This window comes from Calypte anna, chromosome 10 (genome assembly GCF_003957555.1).
Source record: "Calypte anna isolate BGI_N300 chromosome 10, bCalAnn1_v1.p, whole genome shotgun sequence".
NCBI classification, from domain to species: domain Eukaryota; kingdom Metazoa; phylum Chordata; class Aves; order Apodiformes; family Trochilidae; genus Calypte; species Calypte anna.
In genome coordinates, this window is record NC_044256.1 from 13,383,170 (window position 1) to 13,399,980 (window position 16,811).

Sequence of the window (16,811 nt, forward strand, 5' to 3'; positions counted from 1 at the left end):
GAGAAGAATCACACGTGTGGATCCACAGTTGTAGGACTGCTCCAACATGCTGGGGGCTGCAGGCTGTCACAAATTACCCCCAACTCCTGCCCAAGTGACATGCTGCACAGTAAGCACAGAGAAATGCCTGTGCAGAATATATCGGTGCACAAGGCAGAAGGCTTCTGGAAATTGTTGTCTGACAGCTGTAGGTAAAAAGGTTAAAAAAAAAAAAAATCACACTGGGTTATGGAGGGTCCAGTGGATAAACACACTATAACTAAAGCAATTACCAATGGAAGGAAGTTCTTCCTGAAAATAAAGCAAGAGAAATCCGAATTACAGATGCCAGTGACAGCCACAGGGGCTCCGATTTTTTTTAAATTTTATTTAATCAAAGTTAAGACGTGGATAAACATAAATACAGCATGGGTACTTCAGATCATTCTTCATATTTGTGTACAGACAGACCGATGGATGTAATCCCAATGAAAACTGCAGTCAATGAAGTGCATACAGCCTTCCCCCCCCACACACACAAAACCAAAACCCAATTAAAAAAAAAAAAAACAAAAAACCAAAAACAAACCACACAGACAATCTCAGCACACACTCTCATTGCAAATGATTCATACATAAATAGGTAGAGGGTGCAAACAAGCTAATATGCGAACATGTATAACCTCTCGTTAATGGGAAACAAAAACCAGAAGCAGCCATAATGATTAAAATACATTCAGTTACTGATAACTAGTTGTGCCATACAAGGCATTATCAAAAAAAAAAAAAAAAAGAGGAAATTGTGCTGCAGAGAAAAGCTATATACAACAAGAAAATAAACTGCAAAGTTAACGCATGCATGTTTTATCCTGGAAAAGCACAGCCCTCCAATATTTTCTCCATGTTTGTTATAAAAGCCCTCTGCACTCAACTAAAATTAAAATGATCTTAAAGGATAATACTTGTAAAGTTTACTTAAGTCTTCAGCCACAGAAAACTGCAATGAAAATAAATGTTCAGAGTCATTTTCAAACAAAAAACAAAAACAAAAAAATCTATTCATCTGATGACATGCATGATTAAAAGGTCTAGGCAAGATACACTGCTCTACATTCCTGATGACTAAGGAGAAAAGCTCAAGTCAATTTAATCTGCAGATGGTCAGAGAATTTTGTATTCCAGCAGAAGCAGCAGTTCAGATCTTCTGGATCTTTTCCCCGACAACTACAGGATTCTCTTTTCTGATTTTCTCAGCAGCATCAGCTTTGTAATTGTAAGAGCAACTGTGTACATCTGAGTAACGGTGCATACCACAGTAAACGTTCCCACACCGACACTCAAACCCTGTGGACAGAAATATTAGCTTAGACATTTCAACATTTATAATTATACTGGTCTGTTTTAAATCCTGAATGTGCTCACTCACTAGCAATAAATCTCAGTCACCAGAGCCAATCGGTCAAAGAGCCTCTGCTGCAGAAAGCATAAGAAGCACAAATAATATATTTTTAAGTGATTACAGTAAGATTTGAGATGACCATTCCTCCCTACCACAACAGACTAGCACAAAACACTCCTAGAGAACTCCAGCTTTTTTGCTTTATGAATGTTCACATCACAGAACTCTAATTTTATTAGGCCCATTCACTGAATGACTGAAAAGTTGGTTAGTGAACAGCAAACTATCATCCAGTTAAGCAGACTTCCAAGGGAAGTAGCTGGAATTAAGAATTTGACTTAAATCACGTTAAGACAGGAAACTGAAAAACAAAATAATACTTCAATGGCAAAATCTAGTAAGAGCCAAGCTGAAAGCAATTTTAGCCAAGAAGACTGTGCTCCATTTTCCCCTCAGGAGAACCTTTCAAATGGCCAAAGCCTAAACCAGTCTAGAAAAAGTGAAATCAGAATTACTTACCAGTAAGTCCAACTTTCTTCCTGCACATGAAACAGCGATTCTTTTTCTGTTTGGGTTTTTCAAGCGACTTGTCTTGTTCTTCAGGTGTAGGCTCTGCACTCTCTGACACTGAAGCTAACATTAAAAAAGTTAATAAGAACAATGGTAAAGATAGCTGTTTGTCTACCCTTCCTCTGTTTAAGTCATACAATAATCTAAAGCCCATGTTTAAATTTAGGTTCTGGGCTTAGCCCTGTTGCTGATGCTTCCACGTCTTAAGTGTCATGGACTCTCCGTGGTGGTACTGCAACTCCTTCCTTCTAGAACTTCAATCTGAGCAAAGAATTCACTGACTGCTCACACGAAGTTCACAGTACAAAAAAAGTCATAAAGAAACTGACAAAAAATTAGGTTGAAGAGCAAGATTCATCGCTGCCAGGTTTGACAGTACAGACAGCAAATAAAACACACAGCCTGGTTCCTAAAAATCTGCTTGTAAGCAGCACTGTATTTATTAGGATTGAGGGAAATACTTCCTTTCAAATAATGAATCAACATCATTTTTGCTGAAGGCTGCAGTACTGAGGCCACACAAAAAGCAGTGTTTCACAACAATCTCTACCACTGTGACACTGCTGTTCTTGCACACCTGGAAAAAGCCTACACAGGGGCAAGTCACCACCTGGGGTGAGACACCATGAGCTCAACATACACAGATTTAAAGGAAAGAATTACACTGTCATGAAAGGCAGAAGGCAAGTAGGTAAACACCTCATTTTAAAGACACTGTTGCTCAGACAGTCTACTTTAACATTCTTTTGCATCTGAAAGAGACAGGTTACAGGTTGTCTGGGAGAATATAAACAAGTAATGGTAGTATTTGCATGACCCAGGTAAAAATAGAAATTGGCTGGTTTTCCTCCACTATTTGCACATTCCTTACGTTACAAAACAGAAATAGAAACCAGAAAACCCAACTTCACTTCAAGCAGGGCTAAGAGCCAGTCTCTGCCTACCAGCCACTGCTAGATCACAGCAGGACAAGTCTCCAGTGAGTAAGGTACACAGAAGCCAGGAGTAACTGCAGCAAAGAAAGAAATCAAGATCCATCTGGAAGGAGTGCCAATGGAAGCAGAGGTAGAACCAATGCTGTAAAGAAAGGAATAGAACAGCAAGCCCAGACATTTGTCAGGGAAAAAGCTGCAGGCATCTCTGCTCAGCTGGACTCTTGTTAGGCAGAGACTGTCAGATGTTCTGTGCTAGTTCTATGCCAGGCAACTGGCTCTTGTGCATGATGACTCTGGTGGGGTTTTTCCTGTGCTGCTATTCTGATGATTTTTTAATTTTTTTTTTTTTTTTAAAGGAAAGGGCACTTTCCACTTAAGCAAGGTACTGGAGCATTGCAGTCAGTTCCAAGCAACATCAGTGGGCAGCAGAATACCTGACTACCAGCAAAGACTTTGCCTGAGTGGACAGCATATACCAAAGGTTAATCTAGGAAACCATACAGCCTGTAGGTGGCTGTTAAAGGGCACATTTCTGAGTGGACAGATGACATCCAAAGATCTGCAAGATAAGAAAGATACTCCAAAAGTAGAAAGGATTAAAAGATGTGAGATAAGTACCAGAAGTTGTTAGACTTAGTCCAATAAATTCTTGTACTGTTATACACAGATACTGCAGTGTTTATTAATTCATTACGAAAGCTTTGTGCCATGGATTTGTATTTAGCTGCTAACACTCAAAAGTTTGCATTTTATGTTGTAGCAAAATTCAGTTACCTAAGAGTAAGTTTTACTAGAAGCCTCTATAACTATTAGCCAAACCTAGGAAACACTGGCACTGTTCCCTGCATAACATGGCTAATATACACATACTTACGTTTTCTTTGTACATATGGCTCTCACATTAAAAAGGTTTAAAAATATTTCAGGGCTGCTGCTTACTGTAAAATTGAGTGGGAAGATTCTCCTGCTTCTACCACAAGTCACTTCGTATCTACTGTAGTAACAAAGAGATCTAAATTTATTTTTTTTTTTTTTTCCATAGAAGCCAGAGATCTGACTCAAAATCCTCTATGATAATCATGAACATCCCACCCTCTAAGTCACCTTTAGATGACAAAGTGACAGTGTTTGGTGCCCCATCTGTAAGTTATCTGTGATGAATACAATAGAAAAAAAGTCAGGTAAAGGCAATACCACCCTGTCTGGAGCTCACAGGAAACATGTTGCAGCCACTCCCAGCTGCTGTACTTTGTCTGGATTCCAGGATGCTGCTGCCTGCTTTACTTGAACCCATTCCCTCCCTTCCCCCAGCCCCAGCTCTGCCTTTTAGCTAGAGAACAGAAGCACTGGCAGCACCAGAACAAGCTGCCAACTAACCAAAAAGGAATGAAGCCTGAGCACACACTCATTTTTCTAGAGCTGACAAGCTGGGCTGTCTGATACAAGTTCCCTGTTTTCCAGGGCACCTTCTAAGCTTATCAAAACAAGCAGAGCCTGGATTTCCTCCTAAACACAGAAGCTTTTGCTACTGATTTGCTTGTGCCAACCCTGCTTGAACTTCATTGTACCCAGACTGACCACACAAACCACCCCAGGAGATAAAGCACACTCTGGTGCTTGCATCCCTGCAGGCACAACACAGAACTCTGTGAATCTGCTCCAAGACTCTGACACCTCATCTGTTCTCTCCTCTCTCCGTACTCCAAATGTTTGACATTTATCAGCCCTGTATTACCAGAGATTCTCAAAGAAAAATTCCTCATTCTCAGGGAAGAGTATTAGCAGCTACACTTACCTCTTGAGTACACCTGACCAGACCTAGGAAGAATACCCACTCCTCCAGAGGTATCAAACAGGAAGGTTTGCAGATCACTACTTCCTGACATTTTAACAGAAAACCAAAGTAATCAGCTAAAATACACTGTTCCAGTATTAGGAAGAGGTAAATTAAATAAAAACACACTGACTTACAGAATGTGGTTTTAAATCTTCCTTGTGAATGTTTCCTCTCTCCCTGGAGCATTCATCCAGTCTATCAGGATATCCTACACTATTTTCTACGCTTGTATCATAATCATACTTTACCTCTGAGTTTCTGGTACTGTCACAAAAATCTGAAGTAGATGCTATTATATCAACAGCATTTACCTCACGTTATCTCCATGAAAAAAATCTGTAGAAACTTAATTGGTTTAGTGTCAATTTTTTAAAAACTAAGTCAGCAATAACTGAATTTTTTTAAAGTGCTTTACCTCACAGGAATTATAGATGAGCACAAAAAACAGGTGACTTAATTGAAAAGCCATGCAAAATTTTACCTGGTTAGTTAGCTACATCTTAGGTAGTATTTTGATTTTTCAAACTACTAACTACACCATATTACACAACTGATTCCATTTTGCAATGCTAATATATGGAACTCTCCAACTTAGCAATGAGTCTGAAAAACAGCATGGCTGCTTTGGTGCTCTGAAGTCTTCAGATCCAAAAAGGCTAAAAGCTCTCACCCATTAATATAATTTTTACTTTTAGCCCCATGTCCTTGAGTTTTAAAAACCCCATAATACATATGGTAGACTGCTCCTCCTTTCCATGACAACGATTATTTAAAACTTCCCTGAATCCTTACCTTGATAGCTTTAAACTCATCAGCTGTACAGAAGTGCAATGCCTCTTACCCTCGCAGGATAGCTGGGAGGCAGCCCCATTAATTACTTGGTTAGCAAGGAAGAAATCCCAGCTGGCCAATTCTGACAAGGCTGTAGTACTGACCAAAAGGTTCAACATTCCGTAAGGCAAAATAACATGAGTTCGTGATCCTCAAAGTAGAAGAAAGCTGCTGCAAAAGCTGGATTGTACCTTAATGCATTTCATTTTAGGCATCTTTAATGATTCACCCATGATATTTATGAACTTTTAAGTTTAAAGTTTTATTAGCCACTACCTAGTGTCTGGGTTTTTTTCAGTGTTTAGTACCTACCAGCAGCATGACACAATCACTAAATGTCAAATTTAGACTTAACATATTCTATAGTTCTCCCCTATTTCTCCTGTGATGCATAAATGACAAACAAATCTAAACTGTTCTTTGGCATTTTCATCCCTTTGTGGTTTAGATTGGCTGCAAACAGCAAGCACTTTATGCACAAAGCTCAGGTCCCATTTAACTATCTGCTTGAAAAAAATAATTATCTAAGAAAGCCTAACTATTCACCCAGCTTCTATTCACTGTTATTGTAGTCTAGTAAATTATATTAAACAGCAACTTAAAGAGATCTCAACTACACACAACTGCAACAGACCAAGTTATTGGTCAAGTAGCAAGAAACACTTGGCTCCACAACTGAAATTCCAATGAAGCAAGATTTTTATCAGAATACTGAATAAATTAGCAAAGCAGACATAGTTTCTTTTTTTCCTCTCCTACACTGAGAGAAGTAGCATTACAAGCTCTTCAGTCTGGGACCAACTCCTACAGTTCTGTGACTTTTTTTCTTCTTTTATGCTAGAAATCCAGACAATTTTAAATAACTTTGATTCACACACTTCTATTACATTCTTCTTAGCAGCCTAAAATTCAAATTCTGAATAATATGGGGGTGCAGGGGAGAACTTTAAGCTGCACAATAATGACAATTCAATGAAATCCACTTAAATCATTATAAACTGCTTTCTTTACAAAGTTACACATTCAAAGCAAAATACTTTAAAAGTGGAAAGACTAAATTTCCTATGATTTTCAGTTAAGGGATAGCACAGAAGCAACTCTTCAGAAAATGAGGCTGACTCTACCACAGTGAGTTATAAATAGGGATTGTAATTTAGAACTGCAATTACACAGTGGTGTTCTCAGTTTAGAAGTCACTATGGTACAAAGAAAAGGACACAGCAGAGTACTCTAAACACCTGATAAAGGCTGATCCTTGAAATGCACACTGTGAAATGCAAACATGCTCCCAAAAATCAAAGCTTCTAGCTGAGAAACCTATCTTCTCACAGAGAAATTTAGCTGCAGAGGTGAAGAATGAGAAGTAGCATAAATTTATTCAAATGGGTAAGAAGAGAGACATTCCTCTGAAACTTGCTGAGAATGGTCTTTTCACAGACAAGTCACCTTGCAGTACAAGTATCAAAGAATAGTTTAAAATAAAGCTCTTCCCCTTCAGCCTCCCAGTGAAAAGACAGTAGATGCTACAAACCCAGGTTTCAATGCACAGAGCCTAATTCAGGCACTGAATGGAAGATGGGGCATCGTGAGACTAACAGAAAGAAGAACCAAAGAAAAACTATGGGAGTAGTAGGAAGATCAGCTTATAAAAGTTGCCTTTGTATTCTCTGATGTATACAACATCCACCATCATAAACATGCAGTGCAACAACATTTATGTATCTGACTGAGGTGTTTTGCTTCTGTGGTTCCCAGGCAGAGCTGTACCTGCACAAGAGCTGGGTTTCAGCTGGCATGGAGCACATCCCAGGGTCCCCACACTGCTGAACATCAATGAATAGTTCCAAACCTCCCTCTGCTGTGCAAATATACAGAACTTAAGAAGCATAACCCTTATTCAGCACTTGCTCTTCTCCTGAGCCTGGGTAAGGCCAGACATCACTGACTGTTAGTAAGAGCATCCCTGATGTGCACTGTCAAGAACGGAAGCAAAGAGAGCTCTCAGCTCAAGAAAATAAACTAAGCAGCAGATATTAGAACATATGCCTAGAACATCTTTGTAAAAGTAAATCTCTTTCTAATAATTGTCATCTCAAGGGCTAGTACCAAATGGTATTAGCACAAAAACCTTTTCTGAGTTTTACAGCTACTGCTTGTATGACTGAGGAGGTGGCCTCACTCAGCCTTTAGCTGAATAATGACTCTTCTAGTTCACCCTATAAAAAGGGAGAGCTCAGGTTTAGAAAAGTATCTGAAAACCAGAACTTCAAGACCAGAGGTACAATAAAAGAACTTGTATTTAGCATCTTTGAGTAGAATTACATGTTGCATCTGTGGAAAACCCTAACTTCTATGTTTAGATGAGTCTACAGAAACATAACTCTACCCACTAAAGCCTTAGCTGTGTCAGCAGAAGTAAAGGCAGAATAGTTACTGACTTACCTTTAAATACCTTTTGTAACGTGTATGGATTACCAGCCTGAACAAATTTGGTATATTATCTGGAATTATTGTATTTTCCTAAGAAATACTATTAAAAACTTTAGTTTTAAGCTCTGCAAGCCTGCATTTACAATGGAAAAAAAAAAAAAGAAAAAAAGAAAAAACCCCAAAAACTTACATTGTACCAGTAATAAGGATTTTAGGCTAATACAGTTGAAAATCACCTACTCAGCCATTTTTCTTCAAGCAACTAGAGTTCATGGTTTGGTCATTTTATATTTGATAAACTGAATTTCTGTGGGTTAAAATATTAAACCACTACAGTTCATCCATGTTTCACGTTTATACAAGATACTAATACTTTCTTATTAAAGCTGTATCACAACACCCCATATCACAAGTATGTTCACAAAATTCTGTGATACTTGCTGCAAATGGCTACTCTGAGAAGTAACCTACTCAAATTTTACTTACATGTAATAGCTGTGGTATAAAGACAGAACAACAGATTGATTTATGATGTGCACTTGTTACAGCAGACACTGAAATAACCAGTTACACAAAAGTTTTCAGTTAAAGACTTGCCTTTTAAAAAAAGAGTAAGTCTATCCTTATTTTGCCTTCTCATTTCACAGAATATTTAGGTTTGAAAGTAAGTCATCTCTTGAACATGACCGTATTAAGAAGGGTCAAATTTTATAAAATAATATTCACAAGTTCTGTCTCTGAGAACAAGGCACCAACCTTGCAAATCTTCTGTCTCAGGTACTGTTTTGTCCAGGGCCGTACTTTCCGGTTGGGATGATGCTACAGATTCTGTTAGAAGTGACTGACTTGACACAGGGCTGGGGGGCAAGAAAAAAGTTACTCTTATGAGGCATGTCCATGAGCATTCCTGAAAGAAATACACTATAGTGTGTCTTTGTGAAAGAGAACACCAAAACTTTACACTCTGAAGTCATTTCTGTAACCATTTAAAAAACCCAGGGTGCCTCAGACTCCAATCTAAATTGATGAAGAAGTTAAACATTTTTGCACTCATACTGAATGCAATACAGCAGCTCAACTATAAAAAGAGAAACAAATATTTTGGGGTAGCTTGGCATACTATCCTTCCACACAGAAGCAACAATGCAACATTCAATATGCAAGGACTTTGATAATAAGTCAGCAAGATAATTGTAGAGGAGTTACTTTTGGTGTTCTAGTGATAAGAACAAGAAAATTGCAGCATGTCAATGTTTCCAGTAATAGAGCATCTGCAGCTGTACACAGAAACCCTTAGATTTTTGCTGTGTGAAGTGGTGCTGGCTGAACTTCCCAACTTTGCTAGCCATACCACTAAAATCACATAGTGGCTGAAAACTCACAGATTAATAATCTGGACAGTTATAGGAGAGAGAATGGGTACCAGCAGTCACTTGCAGCCAAACTGCTCATCCAGCAGCTCTATTATGGAAGAAGGCAGAGCTGAAGTGAGAGGTAACAATACCCCACCTACCCAATTTGTTTCTCCCTTTCCACTTACAGGTTCCCTCTACATCCAAGAAACTGGATTATCCAGCAGCCCATGAACCAGCAGAGCCCCACCAGTAGCCCATGACAAAACCACAACATTGGAGCCACAATTTTCATTGCCAATAACTGTGTGTAGGTCTTGAACTGCAGGTTTGGTCACCTACAAAAGGGCATTGTCAATTTACTAGACATTTCCTCAGAGTATCATAACTCTGAGGTATTATGAAAGAAAGCTGAATCCCTGATTTTATTTTGGAAAAAACAAGTGACATTGCTTTTTTTTCAAGTACAAGTCTTAAGAGCAACCACCCACTCATCTCTCTCTCACCCAATAACCAAGCTAGTGATCGAAAAGATACTTTTTTTTTCTTTCATGATACTCTAAAGGTCGTGTGAGAAAACAAGCCCAAGGCATTGTAACTCATTCATCTCTGTGCATTGCCCTGGATGAAATTCTCTATTTTTGACTCCAATTAGAAATCTTAGAACAGAAAGGTCAAACGTAGTATCAAGCCTGGCACCTAGAGCTCAGTTCATTTGCAGGATCCAAGCATGAGAGAGAACACCCGCTATAACATGCCAAGGAGCAGAAAACACAGTCTGAACACAATCACCCTTCAGTACCTGAAGAAATCACCCTCAGTCTGTGTTTTGCTACTTTAGTGACTTGTTAAAGTAGAGTTGGAATGAATATTACTGCAAGTTAGCTTCCAATAGTATAAAATAACTAACATTTTTCACTCAAAAAATTTCCAAAGCACTTAAGTCCCCATTTGGTTGTCTCATGCTAAGCTGAAATACAGCCACTAAACATAAATAAATATTTATCTTTTACAAATGGAGAGCACTTAGTAAGTCTGAGTGATTTACAAGAGGACATTATATCTCCTTGAATAATCCAGAAAATTAGTTGTTTAAGATGACATCAGCTCAGTAGTACAACTTGTACTAAGAGTCATCTTTCCCCTGCTCTAGTATGCTCCACGTTTCCCAAAGCAACTGTTTTGTGAACATATTATCAAACATTTATTTACGAGAGCTCTAGTCATCAGCTTTCTGCCACCGAACAAAATCCTCAAATTTCTAAGAGTTCTCTTTTGGTAAAAGTACAACCAACTGCACATTGTGGAGTCAGAAGACCAGCCAGACAAATCCCTGTAGAACAGCATGAAGCTGGCAATGCTCCTATTTGAGGCTAAATTCTGAAAACAAATTTGCATTTGAATTTGAATGTAAAATGCAGCTAACAGATCAGCTACTGTTTACTGCGAGATCCCTTGCTTTAAAGTTAGCAGTTAAATGTAACAGCTCTTCCTAACTCAGGTCCTAGCATTCAATTATGCAGCATCAGTACACTTCATTTAACCATCCTGATACACATTTTTATGTAGAAACACAGAATAAGAGGCAGAAGCAGCTTACCTTGGCTGCAGAGATGGAGTCGATGTAGAATCTAAAGTTGACTGAGTTTCCTGGGCACTGCCCTCTGTGCACTGCACTGGTAAGGACTCGGTTAGACTACTGACAGAGGCTGCTGCAAGTCAGACAGTGATGTAAAAGGTGTTACACTACTTCTGGGATTACAAGTCATACAGTAACAATTATTCTTCAACCCTCATGGCGTGGGGGTTTTAAAAATTTTATTGTTTTTTAATAATAGTCATAAAATAATAAAAGTTATTAACTATTATTTATTATTTATTAAGTTTTAAAAGTCAAGTCAGTATTAAAATTGAGAAGGGAAATCTTCAGGAGTGTGCCATGAGATTCCTTGCTGTCATTATTAAGCCAAGCCTGAAGAGACATTTTAAAAGCTCCAGGGAAGCACTCCCTAACCCTCCTTCCTCTAGCAATGATGAACTTGCAAGCACTGGGGTGAACAGAGTAGAGAAAGGGCTCATATTGTGACCATTTCCATTCAAGTTAATACCATAAGATGCTTGAATAAAATGGTTTGCACTCATGCTCTTGGGACTTGTATTTGGACACTATCAGGAAGCAAGTTTCTCTCTAGTGTACCCCTAAGTGGTGCAAACAGAGGTATGTTAGCATTACTTACCAGGAGGACTAATTCTACCATTACTGTTCTGCCTTTGAAGATGTTCTTTGTAGCAGACTGAACACATGCCATTTGTACGAGGGTTCCCATAAAATCCACAGCCAGTGGAACAAAGCATAGGCACTTGGCTCCTGTTAGTTTCTTGAGCCATTCTCCCTTCTTCTAAAACCTGGAATTGATACAGACAACCCAGTATTTAGAGGCCTGAGAATTTCACAGTTAACATTTGAGAATCTGGACTTCTCCTACAGCTCAAAGAGATCTTCTAGAAGAGATGTCTTGTGGAAAACTCAATGCCCTTTTCCTTAAAAACAAAAAAACAATAAAACAAAACCAACTATAGTCTGTCCAGTAATACAAATACAGTCATATGTATGCTTTGCATGACCCATACACACAAACTCTTCTAGCCCCACTATTTCATGGCTGATATAAAGCCTACAAAGAAAAGTAATTTTAGAAAATACTGGGAATACTACTGCATCTAGCAGCATGTTAAAGGGAGATAGGACAGGGGGACACATACACTTAAGTGTCCTTGAAACTTGAACACCTGATACTGTGAATGAGAACTCTACAATGGAAGAGAAGCATGCTGATTATTATTTACTGAGTAATAATTGTAATTAGAAATAGTCACATGAATTCAGAAGTTACTATTTAGACACTGGAGTGTGTATTAGTGAAGGACAACACAACTACTTACCACAAAACCCTTATGATTTTTCACATACAAAAAGAAAAACACCCTTTCAGTCCACAGGTGTAGGTACACACATGTGCTATATATTGGTTTTGTGTGAAACTATACTAAAAAAGAGAAATAAGAGATCAATAAAGGCAACTCATCTAACATCCTTAGATTTAGTTTTCACAAACACTACACCGTTTATACTTCTGTGCCTGTCGTGTAAAAATCTGTAAGGCTTCTTAAAACAAGAAAATTACAACAAATGACAATTTTCAATGATGTTCTGAGCTTCCCAACTCTTCTCAAAGGGTCTAACTTGTAGATCAGTTACTGTCACAGAGATAAAATTAATTTTTCCTATTCTGCCATCCTCTGTAAATATATTCTTGGCCTTTGTGTCAGTTTTGAAAGAAATAAAAAGCTTCTCATTATGAAACTAAGTATTACAAAGTATTTGAGATAAAAATTAAGCTAATTTTAATTGTTGCAAGTCAAACCAAAGATAAGCAATATTGATGAAAAAATAAAAACAATTTATCGAGTATCATCAGTATGTATTTCAAAAGCACAGAAAATCGAGAGGGAAATGAGTTTCAAGATTTTTTACTACCTCACCAACTTCCAAGTTATAAAACTAGATTAAACTACAGTAAGAAGGGCACCAGGGTACAAAGATTTCCTTTTACATAAGGTGTATTTGAAGCCAAATACAGACAAATTTTTTTGCTTTTGACAAATCTTCATCATCTCTCACAATCACAGCCATTATATTTTGCTTTTATTTCCCCAAATAATGAAACTGACATCAAAAGGAATCCTCAGAGTCCCAAAGCTAACAGCAACACAAATGACTGTCAGGTCTTCTGTTCACAGCAATGAGGTACCCAACTCCAAGGATGAGAAAGTATTCAAGAAAGACAAAGAAAACACATAGGCAGGAAGATACATAAAACAAATAAATCTCACAGTATCTTGTTCAGGTTCAACCTGCAACTAAGTTTATTTCAGCTGACTGTACTTCCCCACCCCAATACTGAAGCATTTGCTTTTACATACAAAGCCCCCATTGACCTCACTGAACAGCTAAGTTTGATTTTGCTGAAGTACTGCACTTGTAGCTGAAAGAGCATTTTGATTCCTGCCTTTCTCCAGACAGAATGAAACTGCAAGCAGGGTGTGTGGGAGCTCAATTCTTATGGTGGGCCCAGCAGCCAGCAAAGCCATTTCAGGAGAGAGTAAGTGAACACGAGTTTTCTGTGCTTTGGTAACTCAACACCAATTTCAAGATGGGAACTTACGCAAGTCACTCTTGGCATAGAATGTTTAAAATTGAAAGATTAATTAAAAAACCACTTTGGACAGGCTACTTCAAGGGCCAGTAGAGATTCAATTTCACAATACAAGTACTAATCCTTTTTAATTTTAGACATCAGCATATTAGAAGAACCCTATCACACTAACTTCCAAGATTTACTATGACTGCCCTTCTGTTCAACAATTAAGATTCAAGAGGCACACAAGGGCCCAGTGACTGCAAGTTTTTTGCTTATTTTCTTATTCTCCAATGCAACATTTGCTGAAGGGATGAGGGGCTAATGCAATCACAGCATAACAATTCCTAACACAGATGTAAAAAAAAAAAAAAAAAAAAAAAAGGCTGCTCCCATTCTATAAACAAATTGTGAAAGGTGCACAAAGATGCCCAGAAGAAAAACAAGAAAAGCTGGACTGAGTTCCAGCTAAGCCAGTTCCCCAGTTCATTAACCAGTGGGTCCTGCCACCAGCCAAAGCACAAGCCACTGGCATGAGGCTCCAGAGCACTTAAATCTCCAAGGGGAAGTGCCAGGGATTCTTCCCAAGAGTTTTAATAAAAGCCACAGGAAGTGGAAGAACCCTCATTGATTGCTAATATTCAGGGTATAAAATGGAGAGGAGATAGGATCAAGCTGATGCAATGTTAGGAAGTCAAATGAGAAAGAAGCTGAACCAATACAAGAGCTCTCTGCATTCAGAAGGGAGAAATCATTTACACTCCCCCCCTCCCCCAGCACCAGTGCTCACCTGTGCCCTCACTGACCCCACCACTGCCCTGAGATACTAAAAAGAAACCCACCAGGAAAGAAAAAAACAAAAGCAAGGGCTATCACCAACACAAAGTTTTCTGAAAGTTCAGTGAGCTCAATCAGTTCATGGAGGGGGGGGGGGGGAAGTTGCAGGAATAAAAATACACCATAAAGAGGAAAATCTCTGGAAGTGATATGAGAGAAGACACGTGACCAACACACGAGACCACCTGTTTTATCAGCCTGTAAGCTCCTAGATGAGATGGCTGAACTGATCTATCTGAACCCTGAAGCCACAGAATGTCAAACCAGTATTATGAGCTCTTGCCTCAGATTCTCACTATCTCTCCCCATGCTGTTCCCTCCCTCTCAGTGCTCATATATATTAAAATAATCAAGAAAGTGATCAAAATTTGCCAGTTAGTTTTAACAGACTGGCTTCCAAACTTGTGTTTGTCATGAGTGCTGTTTGGGCAGAAGGGAAGGCTAGCTGAAGACACATGTGGAACCACCTGCTTCAGCAGCACAGCAGGCTTAAAGCATTAGGAGAACCATTAGTAAAAAACAGGCATTGAAAATATAAGAGAATGGAGATCCAAGCAATGGTGGCTCCTGCCAGCCCACTTCAGAAATGCCTCTCCTGTATACATCCACCACTGTAGTGTGACAAAGTCCAAGATGACACAGCACTGTGCCTCAGGGACATTTCTTCCTCACCACTGCATGGTAGGAGTCACACATCCACAAGCAGAGCAGCCCAACTCTGTCCACATCTCTGCAAGCATTAACAGCAAGAGATCATTGAACAGATGTTTTGGGGGGAGGGAATGCCTCTCCTCACCCTGCTTCCTGGCTCAGTTCCAGATGATTTTTGTTTCAAAACTGTCCATAATTCCTCATGCAGGAAGAGCCATAGCACTGTCGAGCCCAATCACCACGTAAGCCAATAATGGTGGCCTGTCACTGAAATTGCACCCTTGAAAGCACTGTGAAAGGGGTGAGCCTGCTCCTGCAGCCCCAGCCCCTGCTGAGGATCCCCCACCCTTGTCCTGTATCAGATCAGCTCATCTATTTGACAGAAAAAAACAGGAATATTTGTTCTGGTGGTTCAGAGGGCTTGCTGATCTGACAGAAGATCAACTAGAGAACTGGCATAGAGTGCAAATGAGTGACAAGGCTAAAACAAGGACGACCCTTTTTAGGGGCAGTCAGCTCTTGCTGAGCACCAAGCCTGCTGTGAAATATATCCCAAGGGCATACCCTAGCCATAGCTTCCAAACAGGTCTCCTACCCTGGCTTCAGTCCCAAACTTGAAACAACTTCATAGCTGAAGTGACTGCAAGGTCTTGGGATCAACGTGGCTGCATGTGTGTCCTGCTCCGTTTAAGGTGTCAAAAAACAAACATGGAGCTTGTAAAGCTGCTGGAAATGCCTCTGGGCTCTGCCTGTTCCCCTCGAGCTGTGCTTTCACAGTGTTCATAGGGTCAATCCTGCTACTCTGAATGCAGAATTGATTCATCTTAAAGACAAAAAAACAACCAAACTCTTTACAATATTTTAAGCGTGTTCCCTGCTTTGCTTTACAGTTTAGTTGTATAACCAGTTGTACGAGCACTAATGAGAAGGAAGTGTACTAAAGGGAAGGGCAAGAGCCTTAAACAACCCCTCAACTCAATCTTCAATGAAGTGGATCACCTCTTTTTTATATTAGCTAAAAATTGCTAACCTTATGCCAAAATTACCTCTGATCTTTTTTTTTTTAATATTTATTGTCACGAGAAGCATAACAGCACACAGATCTGCAGGCTAAGTCCTCCTTTTCCTACAAATTTGGTGCTGAAACTCCTCTTTCCTGTTACTCCTTCCATACACAACTTCATGCATCCACAAGGCCTGCTTATTACTGCTGCTGTTACAGGTCCTACCATTCATTCCCCCCTCACCAGGGTACATGCTCAGAGAAAATACTATTCTCTGTATCAAGCAAAAATCACCACAAGTCACATAAAGGACACTCCCAATTTTAAAATGTATAGAGCTGAAGCTACAGAAACACCAAAGCAAGGCAAAGCTTTTGGACATCAGGTTCTCTAGGAAAAGAGCTTCTTTTCTCACTACTCTGCAAATAAAGTGCCCTTCCCCACAGAGACACTGTAATACAGGTCTTTTTCCCTTCCCTCCTTCTTTTCCTTTTAATTAAAATGTTTACATGCTACTAGTTCCAAATAACTGATACCCTAGCTTTATAGGCTTCAAATGTTAATCAGTAACATCAGAGAGAGCAGCATTTAGCAGGATTAAACACACAAGGTTTAGGACTAATCTTCCCCTCCTCCCCCTCTCAACAAGAAGTCCCACAGAAGCCAGCCTTCTCTTCATCTGTCTTCCCCAAAGAAAATGCCTCCTGAATTCTAAATTGTCCTCATACTTCAAGTTGTGGTAGGGAAGGCAAGCAGATCCTCACATCCCCTACCCCAGTTGAAGCAC

At 39.3% G+C, this 16,811-nt stretch overlaps 1 protein-coding gene across 7 annotated transcripts in view; it reads right to left on the minus strand.

Annotated features, from left to right (window-relative positions):
* Positions 1 to 318: 318 nt before the first annotated feature.
* The window catches only part of ZFAND6 (zinc finger AN1-type containing 6), a 37,036-nt gene continuing 20,543 nt past the window's right edge, over positions 319 to 16,811 (minus strand). For all 7 annotated transcript variants that reach the window (XM_030456707.1, XM_030456705.1, XM_030456712.1 and 4 more), the window contains 5 exons: positions 11,571 to 11,739; positions 10,934 to 11,045; positions 8,738 to 8,838; positions 1,898 to 2,011; positions 319 to 1,323 (listed from right to left, as the gene is read on the minus strand). In XM_030456707.1, coding sequence (XP_030312567.1) covers positions 1,175 to 1,323; positions 1,898 to 2,011; positions 8,738 to 8,838; positions 10,934 to 11,045; positions 11,571 to 11,721 — 627 coding nt within the window. In that variant the 5' untranslated portion in view covers positions 11,722 to 11,739 and the 3' untranslated portion in view covers positions 319 to 1,174. The remainder of the gene's footprint in view (positions 1,324 to 1,897; positions 2,012 to 8,737; positions 8,839 to 10,933; positions 11,046 to 11,570; positions 11,740 to 16,811) is intronic.